Below are 20,685 nucleotides of genomic sequence, written 5' to 3' on the forward strand. Positions count from 1 at the left end.
GTCATCATATAGGTACATATACACCATATTTTTATTGATGGTAGGACCTCTCGAATAGGTACCACCACCCTGCCTATTTCTGCTGTGAAGCAGTAATGCGTTTCGGTTTGAAGGGTGGGGCAGCCGTTGTAACTATACTTGAGACCTTAGAACTTATATCTCAAGGTGGGTGGCGCATTTACGTTGTAGATGTCTATGGGCTCCAGTAACCACTGAACACCAGGTGGGCTGTGAGCTCGTCCACCCATTTAAGCAATATAAAATTAAAAATTAAAAAAATAACATAAAAAGTAAATCACCCTGTAGTTGCGGTCTGATCCAGCTGTTCATAAAATAGGGGATGCGACCCCAGTCACATACTACTGCTTCTTCTTGACATCTTTAATGAAACTTCACTCGACTTTCTTATTTAACATCTCTCTACTTTATCATCTTCAACCTCTCTTTCGTTAGTAATCGTAAATATTGAAATGTTCATACCACAACTAAAACCCAAAAATACAATGCCCAATCCACAATCCATCAAAACACGTAAACAGGTTTGACCTTTTAAGAATCACTTCGAAGTTTTATCATCATTTAGAAGCTATCGTACGTCGATCGGAGAATTCACGCATATGACCTCTGAGGACGTGGGATACGCGACACGAATCCATTAATATTTCGAAGACGATGAAAAAGAAATAGTGGCAAAAAATTTCAACAGTAATTTCTTGATTTACCAATCAAAATATTCAATCAATAAAGTAAAGCCTAAATACACCAACAAAAACACCAATTATACCCGCTCTTCAAAAGTTAAATGCCTCTGTACTGCTTGATTACCCTAATGTAAAAACAACAATAGTCGAGACATAGATCTAGAAGCATAGAGCAAATTCTAATTTAAACTTTTCAGATGGATATCCGGTGTTATATGGCTTATGGAGAATGAGTCCAATTCTCATATGGCGTTATAGACAGTAAACGGCGAATACCCTTGAGACGTGAGGTCAATATGTGCATGGACTCAAAACATTAAATACGTAAATAAATTTAATTAAGCCTCACTATGCTTACATTTAAAAATGTGCTTTTCATCGAACGCCAAATCCCTTTGTGGTCTCATTAAAAGACATCCCACAGACAGGCAGGCGGATGTATCCCTGGGGGCATTACTTTTAAAAACAATCTACTTGAGTATCTCCACAGGAAATGAGGCCATAGATTTAAAATAAATTGTTTTAATCAAAATTTTTAAATTAAAAGATGAAAAAATACTGTTTAATTATTGGAGTTTTAAAAAATTCGTATCCTCGTTACATGTAGGTACAATTATTGTCTTTTGAGTTAGTTGCTCGACACGATAATGACATGTCCATAGCTTCATAGTAAACATTATTGATTATATTATAATACATACATTATGATGTAATTAAGGATATAGATAATAAAGTGAGTAAGAACTGAATGTATATAGCCAAAAACAGATTTTTAATTCAGAACTAATTTCTATTACTAACTTACTTACTATTTTCTACGATCGCTATATTAATCCGGATTGCTTACAGTAAATAAACTAAACTTACATATTACAGTGCATATTTGATACATCCCAATTTCAAATCGTGATCATGCACTCGTCTTTAATGAAATCCAAACTTAATATATGTGATCGATATTTTGTAAAATTATTTCAACATTCTAAAGAGTTTATTAATGAAGATGGTTTAATACTTATGGAATACTTTAATACTATTCTATCATTTTCTTTTTGCAACTCTCTGACGATGTCTGGAAATATTGAATTTCAATTAATCAAATATCTTTATTTTAAATCAATCTACATATTAACCATAATAAATTTGTTTTGTAAATATGTTGATAATATTTTTATTACAATTATATAATATGCGACTTTTTGCGAACTATAATAAAGTTTAAGTGAATGTGAATTTATTATGAGACTTCGTTTGGCAAATTATATCTGTTAAAAATATTGTTAAGACAGTAAAAAAATATAGTATATATTATTACTGTCCATATTTAATGTTTTATTATATTTTAGAAAAGATATTGTCAGTTGTTTTCTTTATTTTGTGCAGTGATACAACACGATTAGTGCAATCATTAAGCTGTTAAATTCACGTAATTTAACGTCCTTCATCAGCGATCACTCACCTATTTAATTAATATATAAGCATTTCCTCAAATACGAATAGAAAAAACAATTCGCAATTACGTCGGAGATTATATAAGCGCTGAAAGTGTACTTGACGACGACGAAAGCGAGCTAAGAGATCGATCGGTGGTGACCGTCACCGTCCGTCTAGATAACGCGAGATGAGTGATCGCGGCCTTATCGTTATCTCGCAGGGAAGGAATCTTCGTAGAGCGCTGGTAGGTAGGCCGCATTTGCACTGAAGCCTCAGTAGGCAGCACGCGGCATCCTTGGAGCGATCGACGCCGCTCCCTATACCCGCGGTGGCGCACGCGCATCCCTAAGTGTCGCTTACGGTGACGATGATAAGCACCTACCAGTGACTTCGCCATATATCTCGTTAACGTGATCTCATATCGGACTATTATTTTAAAAGTGAAACTCCAAGTGAAAATAATCGAAAATGGGTAAGTGTTTTTTTTTATTGAAGACAAAAAAACGATTAAGATTTTATTATTATTTATTCGATTTAATTTTATGTTAGGGAAACACCTGAAAAATAATATATATATCTGATATAATTTACTAAGTCAACTAGTAAAATATTATTTGGTGATGTCCTGAAATTTTAATCTACTAAAAAAATTTGATTTTATCTTCAATTTATTATTAACATCAAAAACATAACATCATGTCCATATTATTGGCAATTAAATATAGAATTCATTTGACTTTGTCGAAAACGTCTACAATATTATGAATTTTTAACGAATTTGTTATGTCAAGATCAATGTCATTCAATTTCAAGTCAAGTCTAATGGTTTTGCACTCGCACAATACATCATGTTGACATCTTGACTGACCATGGTTTGAAAATCGACGACAATATGGTTGTCACTCACATTACAAGTTAATTGTTTCCTTACCCGCTGCTAGACTTAAAAGAGTAAAACCTATTACAAAAATATCTGTTGCTATTTCAATTTAGATTTTCGTTTTTTTTTTAAATGTATTTCGTACCAATATACAATAACAAATTATGATCTTGTTAGATAAGAAATATTTTATTTCAAATTTCGTGATTTCAGCAGATCTGTTACTTTAGATTTATTAATTTATTTAATGAACTGAAATAGTTTAATTCTAATGATCGTAGTTATATGTATATTTTGTAAATAAACTATTCTAATATCGAGAAACGATTGTCGAGTTATTCAATAAAGTGGTTTTGCTCGAAAGGAAAAGTCGGTAAAACCCACTTCTGTTGACTGATTCAACAACTTCCTCTGTCGTACACGTTGATATTAAATGCATTATATTTACAAATTACCACTATACTAACAGATAAACTATGTTGAGTTGCACAGTTTCATATTCAGTTTAGTTTTTCTTTTCCTAAACTTTTCCTAAATGAAATACCGAACGTGAGTTTTTTTAAAACAAAACAAGGTCCGTCTCCCCAATTTTCTTGTCATCGATTTAATTCACAATTAATTTAACACACAATATCTTTCAAATATTCTTAAATATATAATAAATACTAGAGATATACAACGTTGAATCTCCGAGGTTGATTTAAAAAAAAATTCAAACTATGTATTTTCCTTAGACGAGTATTAAATGTCCCTCAGTTTATTCTTTGAAAAATGAGCCACAGATTACCAAAATTATTTTACTTCCCGTAACTGGCACACAAAGATATACTTTAAAAAAAAAACATTGTGAATGCTCAACACGCTTTAAATAGATCAATTAATCATTGAATGGAGTTAAAAGTTAAAAACTCTTTTTCGTTGGTAATTTAGTATATTTTTCAACAAATGGTTGCTATTACTGTGATTACCAGTTACGTTAAAAGATCGTAAATTAACGTTTGAGGACTGTGTAATTTTTCTTAATGCGCTTGAGTTCCGTCGAATATTAAAAAAAATACAGAAGAAAATGAAGAATTAAGTGGGCAGACGATTTTTTTAAAATACTAAACTAAGAACCATCTGCTACGAACTAATTTTCATCACTGACACACATACGATTACTGACGTGATTAAATTAATTCTCATATGTTGATGAGCTTCATTTATTATCTTACCAACAAATAACTATAAATACACTAATCACAATAAATTTTGTTCGTTCTACAATATAAGTCTTACTTATAAAAATTTCATCAGCCCAAAATAAAAATTGCTTATTATGCTAGTAAAAATATGTTTGGCATGTTAAAAATCAAAGATTTAAGGAGAAGCTTAGATGCTTATTAATTGTTAAAGTTCTTATTATTATATACAAACCTTAAAATGTGATTCTTTCTGGAATACGTATAATTAAAGGTTTACTATAATATTAAATGTTCGTTTTACATGCCGTGATTTTGGGAAATACACCTTCATAATTCCGTCACAAGCGACTGCTTTCCACTTTGCTGTTCAGTGCGGACATAGTTAAGAGTAAAAGTTTAGCTCAAAATCTTCCGATGTAAATATTAAAGTACATTCAAACGACTTAAATATTAACAAAGACACGATCGAGTTCATCTGTCGGATTCAGTTCAGCCGGACGAGTGGCTATGCAGTCAATCTCCATCCATAAAACATCTTAATTATCTTCAAGGAGACAATAAATTAATCCGGAACGCTCCCAGGCGCAACAAAAACATTATCCGCCGTCATCATTGACTCGTAAGGCATACAGCTGAGAATGTTTATCACTCACTTTGTGTAATTTTCCGGTCAATTTTGTTTCATTTTCGAATGTTTTTTTTTGAGAGTATAAGACCTAGAGGATTTTAAGGAGATTTGGCTGCTTCAAAAATACCTTTTCATATATTGCTATTTTGTATTGCCTTTGTAGGCAGATGAGTATATGGCCCACCTGATGCTAAGTGGTCACCGTCGCTCATGGACATCAGCAATGCTAGGGGCAATGCCAAGCCGCTGCCTACCAGTAAGCTATACAATGCCAGGAGCAATGCCAAGCCGCTGGCTACCATTAAGCTATACAATGCCAGGGGCAATGCCAAGCCGCTGCCAACCATTAAGCTATATCATATTCAGCCATTTTGATTCAGGTATTTTTGGGCGATTGCCCATAAAATGTTTTGATTAAAAATATCAATAGTAAATACTATTAGTACACAGTAGTCACTAATAGGTTCATCCGATTACTTTACGAAGCATAAATGAAAAGTATTAACAGCATGAATCAAGATGTAGCACAGTCGTAAATTACTCGCTAAATATAGATACATTTAGAAGTCGGTACATATATAACATGTAAAAGATATACTTTTATCAATTTTCAAGATAATTATAAAATGTTCCTCCTCGCTCCGCAATATCAATACCGTAAATGAGATTCAACAAACAAAAAAAAAACAAAACTTAAATCAAACGAACCATGTAAACATGTCAACGATTTGTGCTACCTCGTTTATATGTATCTGGTTCTATTTAAAAATAACAGTTTATCAGTTAAAGCAATTATAAGTGCGTAAAATAGTATATATCTTTACTGTTGAGGTCGGCCAAACAGACAATTATATTTCGTTATTAGCGAAGCATTTCGAAAAACCTGCGGGTCCATCGGCCTTCGTGTAGTTGCAATGTCACGATTAGCATACATCGTAACGATACAGTATTCGCAGTAATTATCCTGCCATACGCACAATGGCAACGTTAATACGCAAACATAATTATGTGTAATTTTTTGGTAACTCAACAATCAGCATTTTCTATGGTGTCTAAAAAAATGAAAATGAAACTTATTTGCTTTAGCTATGTAAAGTAAATTAAAATTGTCAAAAACGAAGCGGGTAAATATAATTTTATAGATACACTAGTTGGTCCGACGAACGCTGTTTTTCCATATACATGGACCACCCTTAAAATTTTGGGCTATGAAAAATAGGTAGGCAGCGGCTTGGCTCTGCCCCTGGCATTGCAGTCCATGGGCGATGGTAACCATTCACCATCAGGTGGGCCGTATTCCCGTCTGCCTACAAAGGCAATAAAAAAAAAAAAAAATTGATGTTGACCGATTCTCGATATGCACACAAAATTTCATGAGAATCGGTTGAGGCATTTCGGAGGAGTTTGGCAACAAGCACCGGGACACGAGAATTTTATATATTAGATACACGAGTCTTAATTTATATTTAAAAAAACAAAATGTTGAAAGGCACCAATGCCACGCAATTAAATTGACCGTGTCATTGTCACTTACATTAGTTCGTTTAAAGCTCTGTGCACACACAATGTCTGATAACTGATGTTGAGTCAAGTCACACACCGATTTATTTATGGTGGCAAAGCCCTTAATTTCGTGTTCATTCTAAAATTGATTAATCATGGCATATTGTAAATAGTGCTACTTGTGAGATAAGATAACTGAGACGACAGGAATATATAGAAAAACAAAATAATTAAATAAATGTTAATTGTGAATAGGAACATAGAAAATTATGTTGATAGTTATTTACCCGAATAATTAGCTCAGTTTCACCAGTTTGAATGTCTTAAAACTGACCAATGTGATATTTTTAGAATAACATTCGAATTAATCAACAATTCAAATGCATTTATTAAGTAGTTACTAACATTCAAATTATTTTTATGGCATCAGCGGATATTTTTTTGAAAGAGAAACCGATAAACATTTCTTGATATAACGTTATCTAAAAGAGGCGCTGTTTTATGCTTTCGGACATGTTATCAATCCACTTCAGTAGTTGCAGGATTATTTCGTAACAAAAAAGAATCGTTACGAAAGTAGTATATTTTTAGAATAATCTAGTTGTCCTTAATCCAGCTAACTAAAATATTTATGTACACGACAATGAAATTATAGGAATATATATAGACCATTAAATAATAAAAAATATAGTAAATTAAAACATTTTTAAAAACTAGTGCCTATTTTTATGATAATAATATGAAATTGTTTGCATTAAAATAGCTAAAATTATGACACAGTCATAAAATAAATAGAAAAGATATAACCCCGAAAATACACAAAAGAATTTCACATAAATCATATTACCATTACCAAAGTTGACGATTGGCAAAAATAACTTCAGTATGACACATTTCCTACAAATTACGCATTAGCGATATTTACTCTTCATATTCAATTAGTAAGTACCCACATTTTATGTAAATTGTGTTTTGTAATTTACAGTTCTAACGAAGTATCATTCCTTGTTTTGTTTAGGCAAGTGATAGATATTTCCGTGCTAAAACGAAGAGAACATTTTTTTTATTAATAGTTTCACTTTAAACAAAGCCTAAGTTCATCTGTGCGTAATGTAAATATAATTTTTGTATAAAACCATGATAGAACTACATTTAGAAGTCGAAATATTTCCAAACAGACCAATATTAGCAGGTACAGTTCAACAAATTTGTGTGAAACTTGATGTTTTGATGTAACGCCACAGGAATTTAGTGCCACTAAACAATTTGCAGTCATTTTTAGTTTTATGAATTGTTAATTTTTTTCCAGGTACATCGTAATATTTATTAAACCAGTTTTGATAAGAAATATACTGCAAATTTCCGAAATACCAATAATTAAGTAATAACATATCTTTGAACACTTAAATACTCGTTTCATACCTATCCATATATTTTCTAAAATTGTACTCTCATAATAAGACTTACATGGAATAATTTTCATACAATTTCGTTACTTTTTTATTTTCAGGGTTAGATTTCTTAGAGCATGGGGCGGACTTCGAAGCCGCCATTTCGGCGACGGGTGAGTTTTTAAAACATAATAAAATATAAAGAAATATATGATCAACTATAAGAAAACTTGGAGATATCAAATTCTCTGTTAGAAGAGATGATATTTGTGTTGGCCACTTGTTCAGAGTAACAGTTATTTTTACATTAGTTTAATGAATTTATTTACGTATATCTTATGAGAAACTGTGACATATTTGCCATAACCTTAAGTTAGCACCAACAGGTAAAACTTACGTTAATGAATGACAAATTTGATTCGCGACATAGGCAATGTAAACAAACGTAATGTAATAACAATGGAGTGTCAAACAGCAATCGTAAGTACCACTATTGATAATGGATTGGACAATTAATTTTTACTATCGGTTGTCTAATAGTCCGCATTTATCAACCACGTGTTTATGCGTCAAGGATTGCATTTCTCTACACCAGCTTTCTTAAGTATAAAATTGTAAGTAGATAGAACTGGTTCGGTTCGAAATAGATAATGAATAAGGTCATGAAATTTAGTTCGAGTGTTTGAAACAATTTGAAACGTATCATTTCTCCAATTAATAAGAAACAGTCTATTAATAAAGAAAATATGCACTTACTTAGTAGCTTCTAAAACAAGACTCGTTGCTGTTCTATTTGAAGTCTTTCATATAGTATTGAATCATTAAATTTTTTATCAACTATACTAATATGATAAAGCTGAAGAGATTGTTTGTTTGAATGCGCTGAGCTCAGGAACTACTGGTTCGATTTGAAAAATATTTCAGGGTTAGATAGCTAATTTATCGAGGAAGGCTATAGGCTATATAACATCACGCTAAGACCAATATAAGCGGAGCACCAATAAAGAATGTTTCAAAATGGGGTTATGCCAAAGTAACTATTTCACGCGGACGAAGTCGCGAGCAAAAGTTAGTTTAAAATATTTCTTCCTACAGGTTTCGGTCGCTTCCACTTTTGCCTGCTTGCGGTCACAGGGCTGATCTACGCTAACACCGCCATTGGAATCACAATAGTGTCGTTCGTGCTACCGTCCGCGACATGTGATTTCCGCATGACTTCTGCGGACAAGGGCTGGCTTACAGCCGCGCCTATGTTGGGTATGAAATATTCTAAGTTCGGAAAAATTATCTAATCGTTAAGTGAAATTTTGTATGCACGCCCCTTTTATCCAGAAAAAAAGTGATATTCCGATGGGTTATTTTTTCCCTTTATGAACGCGAAGTCGCGTGCAAAAGCTAGTGCCTATTAATTTTGTCTGTCTCTGTAATATCTATATACAGCACGACTGTCTCAATCACAATATTTACATATCTTGACATAATTTTGTTACTACTTAAATTTTTAGGAATATATAGAGTTTCTTTTCCTTTAAAGTTTGATTAAAATTGTTTCAATTCATTTTTTTAAATTATGCCGTGTTTTCTCGCTAATACGAAGAAGTATAATGTGAAATAGTATTATTTGTACCAAATCCATTGTTTACCAAATACAAAGTTAGACAGTAAAGAAACTGAATTGTTTTTTTCTACAGGTATGGTCATTGGTTCATATTTCTGGGGTTGCTTGGCTGATACAAAGGGCCGTAAGGTTGTATTAGTATCAACCCTACTACTTGACGGCGTGGTCGGTATCATCTCATCGTTTGTCCAGATCTTGCCCATATTCATGGCTTGCAGATTCGTCAATGGTTTTGCGTAAGTACCTAATCCCATTTTGACTTAAAGAACCCAAGTTTTCAGACAAATATAATATAATTCGATCGCATCATCAACCCAATGCTACGACCCTATGCTCTCATATACCAGCTACTTTCATGTGACTCCATACGCAAGATAATAGTTAGGATTGCGAATAATCCTACTCTGTCCTTTCATATCGCTAAGTCACATGGGGATTGCTCTCTGAAATTATTTGATATGCACCCGTCATCTCCATTTCGCTACAAAATCAGACACAAAAAATATGTTTCCATAGTTTATTTTCGATGAATGGGAGTTTATGTTTTACAAACAAACGGTTTATTGTAAAGCTCATCATTATGGTTAGCAAACTCTCAAAATTTTAAAACCTGAGCAAATACAAACATTAGATCTCAAATATTTCTGTTACAAATTATTTGCATTTGTCTTATAATTATAGAAGTAGAGTTTCGACGAACATAGCAAATACTCGATAGTTTGTCTTTTCCTAATTATCATTTATATTTAACATTTCTTCATCCTTAGTAGTAGTTTTCATTTTTTATTTTCCACAAAATTATCTTCCTACTTTTTGAGTTAGTGACTACTCTAGACTTAGTGACCTTTTTGGCAGTTAGTGGTATTACTAAAATCTTCCTTGTTTCTGGTGCATATCAATCGTGCATTACTGTTCGACAGAGTTATTCAATGCAATATATTACAATTTTAATTATGTAAATGTCGGGCAACGCATTACTATAGAAAATAGAAACCCATTTAATCAAAAACACAAATATGAACTAATTGATTAACATATGAATTGTGTGTCTGCAATAAAATATCGCAAATGATACGACAATTTTTTTGTAGCCAATTGTTCGTGTAATATTATTAGTAATACAATGGTATTACGATGTTCAATAAATGGATGTGCGTGATTTCTACACGTTTAAATACAAGAATAATGATACCATTAGTGCCATTTAGTGCACTTGTGAGCGCCGAGATGTGTATCACAAAGGCATAGATGAGACTTGGAAAAACTCCTTACGCAATTTTATTTTAGTGCGTATAGTTCATCTTCCGGAGTTAATGTTCTCGTGAATTTTTTTACTGCGCAATGGTGCGCAATGGTTTCCTAGTCTGATAGTTAAAATCCAATAATTAAGGTCTTTATGAATTGCATCAAGCGGTGAGCGAAGTTACTGCTAATGAATAAACGCTTCCAACATAAATTAACAAATTCTGAAACCGGATTCTGCTGAAAAGCTTCGAGTTAAATAGCCAAAGCCCAATATCGGTCAGTGCCTTATGAAAGTCGTACAATTGTATCGAAAAGTAACAAAATGTAGTGAGAAGATAATTGGCATAGATAAAAAATGAGAAACTGTGTAGTAACTGAATTTTTTTTACATGTTTTGTAAGAGGAAACAACAGAAAGATTATAGGCTTGTAACTACCATAAAACGTATTATCAAAATTTGAAATTTAAAAGCAAAAACTTTAATTTGCGCGGGTGAAAATTTATTTCACGCAGACTAACGATGACTCGTTTAAACGCAGTTGTACTTAGGCGCCTGATTAAGTTTTAAATACGAATCACTGTTTGTTTATTTGCTGATAAAATTTTACTACCAGTTGTGTGATCATTTAAGATTGAGTTTGCTTCGAAAGAACGCTTCCATTCGTTAGATCTGTAAAAAGGAACTCTGGGACTTTAGGATTGTGCATGGAAATACTTCAGTAGGTACTATCCTGATGCTGTGATGCCAACAATTCCACTCCCCAAAAAAATATAATTTACGATTGGCAATTTAAATAGACCTCATAGGTACTTCGTTAAACATCACCTACCTAAGTTAAACTTCATAATTCATCTACGGACATAAGTTCCTAAGACAGGGAATCTTGTTGGTGACCATCGAATCCCGGATAACTCGTGCCCCCTAGGCGCGGGAACCTCTTGGGTTAGGCGGTCGGAGGGGGTAAGATATACGGCGCAAAAAAAACCGAACTTTGCGGGATTCTAAGCACATCTACTTATTTAATAATAATAGAATAAGCATTAATAAAGTTATTAAAAAAATTAATATGGTCTTTTTGTTTGTTTTTGCAGCGTTGCCGGTGCTATGGGTATCTGCTTCCCGTACCTGGGAGAGTTCCAACAGACCAAATACAGAGAGAAAATCCTCTGCTGGATGGAAATGTTCTGGACTCTCGGTGTCATATTGCTTCCGTGTAAGTTAATATTTTTTTGTTCGTGTCCGTTAATTGACCTCTGTTCTATGATAGCTACAGCTACAGTACTAATAAAGAAACTAGTTTTAAAACAATATTTTTCTGCATTTTTTTTTATTGCTTAGGTGGTTGGACGAGCTCACAGCCCACCTGGTGTTAAGTGGTTACTGGAGTCCATAGATATTCACAACGTAAATGCGCCACCCACCTTGAGATACAAGTTCTAAGGTCTCAAGTATAGTTACAACGGCTGCTCCACCCTTCAAACCGAAACGCATTACTGCTTCACGGCAGAAATAGGCAGGGTGGTGGTACCCACCCGCGCGGACTCACAAGAGGTCCTACCACCAGTAATTACGCAAATTATAATTTTGCGGGCTTCATTTTTATTACTCGATGTTATTCCTTCACCGTGGAAGTCAATCGTGAACATTTGTTGAGTACGTATTTCATTAGAAAAATTGGTACCCGCCTGCGGGATTCGAACACCGGTGCATCGCTTCAACATGAATGCACCGGACGTCTTATCCGTTAGGCCACGACTGCATGACCAAACGAGGAATCTTAGTCAAAATGAATTTGTATGAGGCACCCATTTGTGATGGTATGTGATTGGGAAGGATTAACAGTTTCTAGATTTTTCATTTGTACGACATTTACCTATGCAGATAGATACCTAAGTTGAATCTGCCATATTTCAGTGATCGCCTGGGGTATCATTCCAATCCAAGGCATCCGCGTTGAGAGCGGTGCATTCTCCTACGACTCGTACCTAAGTTGAATCTGCCATATTTCAGTGATCGCCTGGGGCATCATTCCAATCCAAGGCATCCGCGTTGAGAGCGGTGCATTCTCCTACGACTCGTACCTAAGTTGAATCTGCCATATTTCAGTGATCGCCTGGGGCATCATTCCAATCCAAGGCATCCGCGTTGAGAGCGGTGCATTCTCCTACGACTCGTGGAACTGGTTCGTTGCTGCTTGTGGTGTTCCCTCCCTTCTCCTCGGTTTCTGGCTCTTCTCGTTCCCCGAGAGTCCCAAATTCATGATGGAGTGCGGAGACTACGACGATGCCCTGAAATGCCTGAAGAGCGTCTACAGACAAAACACCGGTGACGATCCGGATAATTATCCGGTATGTAACATATTTCAACCGAGTATTTTTTTTTGTTAAGTAAAATTCATAAAATTTGAACAACTTGATTGTATTTATAGACTAGCACTAGACCACCAAACAGTGACCATAACTTTTATTGGTTCAGTAGTTTCGGAGCCTATTAAATTCAAATAAACAAACAAACAATCAAATCTTTCCTGTTTATAATACATATAAGCCGTACTCGCCCGCTTCGCTGGGCATTTAAAATTAGCATTATTATTTATTTTGATTATTATTAGGGAATCCAACACTCATATAAATATTAGCCTATCCATTAAGTACATGTATTTTCTACATGGATACCAAGTTTCAAGTCAGTCGGATGCATGGTTCAGTAGTTATAACGGAACATCCATAAAAACCACTTTAGATTTATATATTAGTATAGATTATTTTGTTCAATTTGTAAATTTCTAATGTAATGATTTTTTTAGTAAAAATTCCAAATCATAGATCTTATAGCCTTTGTTTTACTTTGTCCAAAACAGATCAAGAGTCTAAAAGAGAAAGTGCGAACTGTGTCCGTTGCATCGCAAAGCTCCCAGAAATCCGTCAGAAGCCTTAGCATGCGCAAGCGGAAGGATCTGAAGCGTTTATTCACTGAGATTTGGACCCAGACCAAGGCTCTCTGCAGACCACCATACCTCAAATACACTATCTTGACTTGCCTGATTCAATTCGGCCTGACCACAAGGTAAGCACTCATTCAAATACATATTAGATAACTAATAAATTGGTCATATCACTAAATCAAATATCATTTAAGCGAAAGTCAAGCATACGATAATTCTAATACAGTTCCTCGGTGACCTCGATGACCTCGGTGACAATAAACATGTAGCAGACTTCGACATCAGACAGTTTTGCATTTTTCTGAAGTCTCCATTATTTTTATCTTTCTTATTGCTTCTCTCTTTTCACTTTTTTCCCATCCTATTCGCCGGTAGCCTAAGGGGTTATTCTAGCTACGCTCGGATGGGTAGGTGAGCTTACGGGCTCAACCTGAGAAAACTTGCTAACAATAGCCCTAGCGGAATCTCGACCTACGGAGAAGATCCGGCGAGAAACTCAGTGAGCTGTATCTATGGGTATTTTCACCTTAGACTTGACATTGGAGCTATTTTTGAAACTTCTCTATTCAATAGTATAATATTTTCTTCGGCTTTCGCTAGTGCATAATTAAAACTACTTTTACGGTTTATTATGGGGTTTCTTTTTGTCATTATATTCTTTATGGCGTTTCGAATACTTTTCGCGACCGAATGATCGGATATAATAATATAATAACAATAAAAAAAACAACAGTTTAACCCGTAAAAGTAGTTTTAATTTTCTCTCTGTTCAAGTTAGATATATTGTAATTGAATTGTTAACTACACTAAGACATATGTGGCTGAATTTTCCTGAATCGAAAAAAACCACCGCCCTGCCTATTTCTGCCGTGAAGCAGTAATGCGTTTCGGTTTGAAGGGTGGGGCAGCCGTTGTAACTATACTGAGATCTTAGAACTTATATATCAAGGTGGGTGGCGCATTTACGTTGCAGATGTCCATGGGCTCCAGTAACCACTTAACACCAGGTGGGCTGTGAGCTCGTCCGCCCATATAAGCAATAAAAAATAAAATATACACAAGCCTAAATGAGAGACCCCTAAAATGCTCCCCTAAAATGCTCCCTAAAATTTCAGTTACTACACCTTGATGATCTGGTTCCCCGAGCTGTTCAACCGTTACGAAGAGTTCGAACATCGTTTCCCCAACACATCAGCTTCGGTTTGCGACGTGTCCAGCATTGTCGTCGTTGACGAAGCATCGTCTGATCCCTTCGACTGCGAGAAGGTCATCGACCAGAGCGTCTACATGCACACCCTGATTGTCGGTCTCGCCTGCATTCCCACCTCGCTCTGGCTACCCCTCTGCGTTCATAAGCTTGGTGCCAAATTTTTCTTGAGTAAGTAGTAAAATGTGTATGAGTATAAATGTGTGAGTAAATTTTAAATTTCAGAATTCTTCGATTTTGTCATTAAGCATAAAAAACCAAGCCTGTCCGAATAAGCAAGATGCCTTGAATAGATGTAAATTAGAACTAAGCATTCCCAAATTATCTCAATAATAATCATGAACGATACTTAACATATCTTTTTTTTTTATTGCTTAGATGGGTGGACGAGCTCACAGCCCACCTGATGTTAAGTGGTTACTGGAGCCCATAGACATCTACAACGTAAATGCGCCAACCACCTTGAGATATAAGTTCCAAGGTCTCAGTATAGTTACAACGACTGTCCCACCTTTCAAACCGAAACGCATTACTGCTTCACGACAGAAATAGTGGTACCTACCCCTGCGGACTCACAAGGGGTCCTACCACCAATATCTCATAAAATACTTTATTAACAAAGAAATATCATCATCATGTAATAAGTTCCTGAGAATTTATAGGTATTGTACAGAGTTTAGATGTATTTAAAAAACATATTTAATTTACGTAGTTGCTGTGGTAAAGCTTCTTGTGAACCTGCATGGATTGTTACCATCAATCCGCTTATTTTTGCCGTGAAGTAATGATGCGTTTCGGTCCGAAAGGTGAGGGAGCAGCCGTTGTACTATAAAACTGAACACTAAGGACTCATGTCTCAAGGGCAGTAAGGAGCGGGTAGGAGCAGTTACATTGTTAATGTCTATGGGCTCCGGAAACCCCTTAACACCAGATGAGCCGCGAGCTCGTCCCTACATCTAATCAATAAATAAGAATTTATAGATTTGTATTTTTAAGGGGATCTACCACCATCTTAATTGTTTCTGCTGTGAAGCATATACGCGTTCGAAGATACTTGAGGATTCTAGCTCAAGCAAAAGAATACTATCTAATAAAAAAATTTTTTAGTTTTCAGTTTGAGTTTCGCCGGAGTGGTGACAGTCGGTTTGTACTACGTACAGAACTCCATCCAGAATTTGATACTGTCCTGTATCTTTGAAGCCCTCACCTCGCTCGCCATCAGTCTCGTGTTCTGCGTGCTCGTCGACCTGTTCCCTACAAATCTCAGGTGTGCTACACAATATTTAATGAATGTACGAGGTCCCCGCGGCTAGGGGGCGCGCGTGGTATGTGGGACTTGAAGAGCTGCAGATGCTGGGCGCAGACCGCAGGCCCAAGGATCTTTTAGGGCCATACCGCACTAAACGACTCCCCTGCACTCTTACACCCCACATCCGTTCTCCGTCCGGGGTCAGAACCCGGTCAGAGCAGGGCGGTTCCCGCGGATTCATGCACCTACTTACCTACCTTAAGACCTCATGCTATTTCAAAATGGTGTCAGTGCGTAAAAAAATGAACGGGAATAAATTTTTTTTTGTTACCACTAAAATATCGATACCTAATAAAATTTCGTAAAAAACGGGTTCTAAATCAGTGAATCCGTCCCACACTTAGTAACAGGGAATAAGCACCCCTTTGTCATGGAGTCGCAATATCAAGGTGTATTCCTGCAGGCTTGTGGGTATATTGGGATTGTTGGGAACATTGTTTCGAACTGTGTTCAGTATAAAAGTTATTCGAAGGCAAATGTTAGGAATCCTTAAGAGAACTTAGCGATTATTTACGTGTGGACATAGTCTGGCGTTTTATAAAACTCTGGTATAATAGCCGGCAAACTTCTTGAGCATTTGTTGACGTAGTGGGGGTAAGTTCGCGCATGGTACACTCACGTGCAAAAACATTACATACTCTGCGTCATAATGCTATTAAATTATTAAAATCAACATATGTATTTATTTATATATTTATTAGAACATCAACAAAACATATAGGTTAATAATTGTAATAATTTAATCTTGGGGTAAAATAGATATTCCTTCTATTAAGTCAAAACTAGAGCTGTTGCCAGGTCTTGGTTCAGTTGAAGCGAAGCTGGTATTTGTAATTTTTTTTTTCGTTATCATAATCTTGACCATCATCATCATCACTGTTTTCATCACCCGAGTCGCTATCATCGTGATTAGTCGACATAGGGCTCATCGGTGTAGTTTACAACTCGGTCGATTCGGTCTTCTTTTTTGTGTATAATTAATTATTTTTTGAAGATATTCGATTCGTAGTAATCGAATGTAACTTTTTTCAATTACCAGCTTCCGATTATTTTCTGTTCTTTTTTTCCATCTGAAGCCTAGCTCTTTCATAATACGTCGTAAGCTTCATTCCGAGCCATTAGAATTTATATCTTCTTTAAATTTTTCGAAGCCTTTCTACGGTACGGAGTTTCGCTGCTTGTTATGTAGTTATTATGATTACATCTTTTTATTACAGATTGAACGAAACTATCCATTTCGGTAACTTTCTTCTTCCCTGACCTTTTCTTACCCGGAGTCCGAAACACGGCGAGCAAGCCAGAGCCTTTAGCTTCCTTAATAATAATGCACCTAACAGTACTCACTGATGGTTTTGTTACTTCCGAAGTATGTTTTAATTTTTCCATATCATTCTTCCCCTGTTTTATAATGAAGCAATATACGTCGTACACAATTTTTCTACCCTTTCTTTTGAATGGTACACCAGTTTGTCGCGGCATAGTGTATGTTTTATAAAAAATCAACAAACAATCAACAAATAGCAATGGCAACAAAGTCCACAAGTAATTATAACAAATAACTTAACGATTAATAACGATAGACTTTCCACTGTACGCAAGCGTAGTTTTGGGAGCAAGCGGAATGAGGGCGCGGTGCGGGACTTGCGTCCCGCACCGCGCCCTCATTCGACTGATCTACCAATAAAGTGCTCGATACGATTTCCCCTGCCGTCGCGCCTCACCCTCGCCACCAAAGTGATCTAAAATTCGGTTCTGCGCAGTCAAGGTCATTTGCTCAAGAAGTTTGCCGGTTACTATACGACTTCGCATGAATTACTATTACCATCTCTGGGCCATAGTTCCCAAATATCAGCTACTTCAGAATTCTGAGTCTGCACTTCTCTATGTTTCGTACCGTATATTACATGGGAAGTACTCCGAGGTATTGTCTAATATGATCCATCTCATTGCCATCTCTCTTTCTGCCGATTTAGCAAAATTCATCTATACTATCTGGAAATACCGTGCTCATTCACAGTCCGTTTTCATGGTACTTTTTTTTCTATTCGGTACTGGAATGAACTCGCTCCCACGATTTCAGCCACTATGACGTGTCCTTCGAGAATTGAAGACTCTGAATTGACTCACCTATTTCCCTGACATTGCAGATATATACAAATAAACCTTAGACAAACAGAGACAGGCAAGTTTCAATAAAATAGGTGGTGAGAGAGCAGAGAGCCCATGTCAAATGGTACTGAGACGGGCAATTTTGAGTACAGAATCCATGTCAAGTGGTTCTTGATAGAGCATTCAGCGGTTATGTTAATCTACGGTTTTCTGTTTTAGGGTAATGGCTGCCGCGTTATCGCTGACTGCTGGTCGAGGTGGAGGTCTGATAGGAAACCTTTCGTTCGGTTACCTTATCGACTTGGCTTGTGTCGTACCAATTGTTGTATTCTCAGCATTTTTATTCAGTGAGTATTATTTTTAAAGTTCACCGTAATCAATATATTTTTTTAATTCAACTAAGATACTAATCTCTTTAGAGATAACAATTTAAGCTGATCTTTATATTTCTTATGAAAATAGTTCATGGTGGATGTTATATTTTTATAATTTTATTAAAAGAATTCATTTTTGTATGTTAGGTTTCAGCACAGCACGTAATTTAACACAATTTGAAACCAGTTGACAGGGTCAATGATCTCGTGTAAAGCAAATTAGAAATATATGGTTCTTCGTTTGAGATACTGTAGTATGAGATACTATAAATAATATACATAATATATGAGATATAAATTATTCAATATTAGAGTTATGTATTTTGCAGTGCAGTTTTAATGGGTCAGACATAATGCGAGTTTCTTCAGTTTTTATTAAATAATTAGTCCAATTTTATAGTAAAATTAATAAATATAAAAATATTGAAGGGCATATCTATGTTTCTGAGATATGTTCTAAGTTTTCAATGGAAATAAGTTCACGAAGGAATTTATAAGTTATATTTATACATATTATGTAGTCCGGCTTGATGGGTGGACTAGTCGATTTACAATTAATTAAAGAGGGAGGCTGCATTCTCGTTGTGAATTATATGAGCTCCAATCACCACTTTTAACCTTAAACCTGTCGAGCCATGGGCTCTATCACCCAGCTGAATATTAAACAAAGTAATACTGCAATTTCGACCTTATTTTACGTACTTAAGTGTAGATTAATTTTAGTTACTGTTACAGCATCGAGAACGGCTTATTTCTTTTTCCTTACCCCCTCATAGACGTAGCGTCGACATAGACTGTTTTCTCTAGTTACCTCATATGATTTATGGAAACTGAAAAGTATTTGTTTTCTTTCCCAGTTGCTGCTATACTCTGCTTCTTCTTGCCAAAGACGGGACAGGAAGCCTTGGACTAAACATTATTTACATAGTGGAATTAGAATTTGTAAATCGTAGCTATAACGAGTGGTTGTACATATCATTTAAGATGTAAATAATGAAGACAAGTATTATTTATTGTGTCGCTATTAAGTTCTTTCATGTCGTACGCACTTGTTACCGTTTACTGTGATACAGTATACGATGCTTCTTATTAAAGTTAAGAAAAAATGAACATAACAGTATTTTAGTGTTGACTGTGTAATATAATGAGTTAAATTATTATTATTATTATTAAAGGTATATTTGCCTTATAACAAAGCTTGTTTTTTTTAATACAAACCCGGATGCGATTTCGAGAGGTGAAAAATTCGAACATAACAAGACCGTGGGTCGTTAATATATGGAATGTAAATGGTGTGTTGATTTAGATATTTCTGTTCGTGAATATATGTATTAAATTGGGGTACGCTCGAGATTTCTATGGACAAAAGAAATAATTGGAGGCAGTTATAGAAATGTAACAATGTCTAAATTAAAAACAAAGATAACAATTCCGAAAATGTATGTCGGGCCAGATTCAGGTAATAAGAAATGTTTCAAGTATGTACAGTGACTTTATTTATTTTTGCAAATTTACCTGTCTGGAATATCCTCAATAAAAAAAAATTCTGAGAAATTTCGTGACCTTACGTGCTCACTCTCAACTTGACGTTATTTTTTGGCTCATTGTCGAAACACCAACAGAGCTTGTTTCTGAAGTTTGCATTCCAAATAAAACTTTTTAAATCACTGTACATATACCTACTAAGTTATACTGTGATGTAAAACGAGACAGCTCTCTCTCGTTGTCTCACTCTTTTTTTTTATTGATTTAAGTAGAAAAATTCACTCTCTCCAAACATGTCATCAAAGAGTTGGCCGAATTCATAAACATCCATAATGCCATTGGAAATCGCTTTTTTCTAGCCCACCACCAGCCTGATCATGAATGCTAATACTAGCGACTAACTTACCATTTAATCTAGATTCTCTTATTTTCCATAAAATATGCAAAGGACATAAACTCCCGCGTGTAAAATTGTGCAAACGCGCGGGATGAGATGTCCTACTTTCTCCCGCGGTGCACATACTATTTTTTCTCCTACCAGGCCGAAAGTTCGTAGAGTACTAAACACAATATTGCAAATTACCCGAGCACAACAATGGCGAAGAATTTTAAGTGCGGGAGAGCAGACGTATACACTAACGCGCATGCGCACTTGTACCCAGGGAGGAAAAA

General features: G+C 35.4%; 1 protein-coding gene across 2 annotated transcripts; it reads left to right on the top strand.

Annotated features, from left to right (window-relative positions):
- Window positions 1-2,467: 2,467 nt before the first annotated feature.
- Window positions 2,468-19,724, top strand: LOC114239775 (synaptic vesicle glycoprotein 2B). Of its 2 annotated transcripts, none has more exons than XM_028170156.2 (11): window positions 2,468-2,607; window positions 7,841-7,894; window positions 8,817-8,978; window positions 9,413-9,575; window positions 11,677-11,798; window positions 12,692-12,933; window positions 13,446-13,651; window positions 14,645-14,907; window positions 15,844-16,003; window positions 18,374-18,501; window positions 19,386-19,724. In XM_028170156.2, exons 1-11 carry the CDS (start codon window positions 2,604-2,606, stop codon window positions 19,439-19,441), a joined length of 1,560 nt encoding a protein of 519 aa, XP_028025957.2. In that variant the 5' UTR covers window positions 2,468-2,603; the 3' UTR covers window positions 19,442-19,724. The 2 variants fall into 2 exon arrangements, with proteins under 2 accessions (XP_028025957.2, XP_089586196.1); XM_089730070.1 differs by lacking the exon at window positions 2,468-2,607 and adding an exon at window positions 7,300-7,522.
- Window positions 19,725-20,685: the final 961 nt, after the last annotated feature.

Source organism: Bombyx mandarina, chromosome 09 (assembly GCF_030267445.1).
Source record: "Bombyx mandarina strain Sakado chromosome 09, ASM3026744v2".
Classification (NCBI taxonomy): domain Eukaryota; kingdom Metazoa; phylum Arthropoda; class Insecta; order Lepidoptera; family Bombycidae; genus Bombyx; species Bombyx mandarina.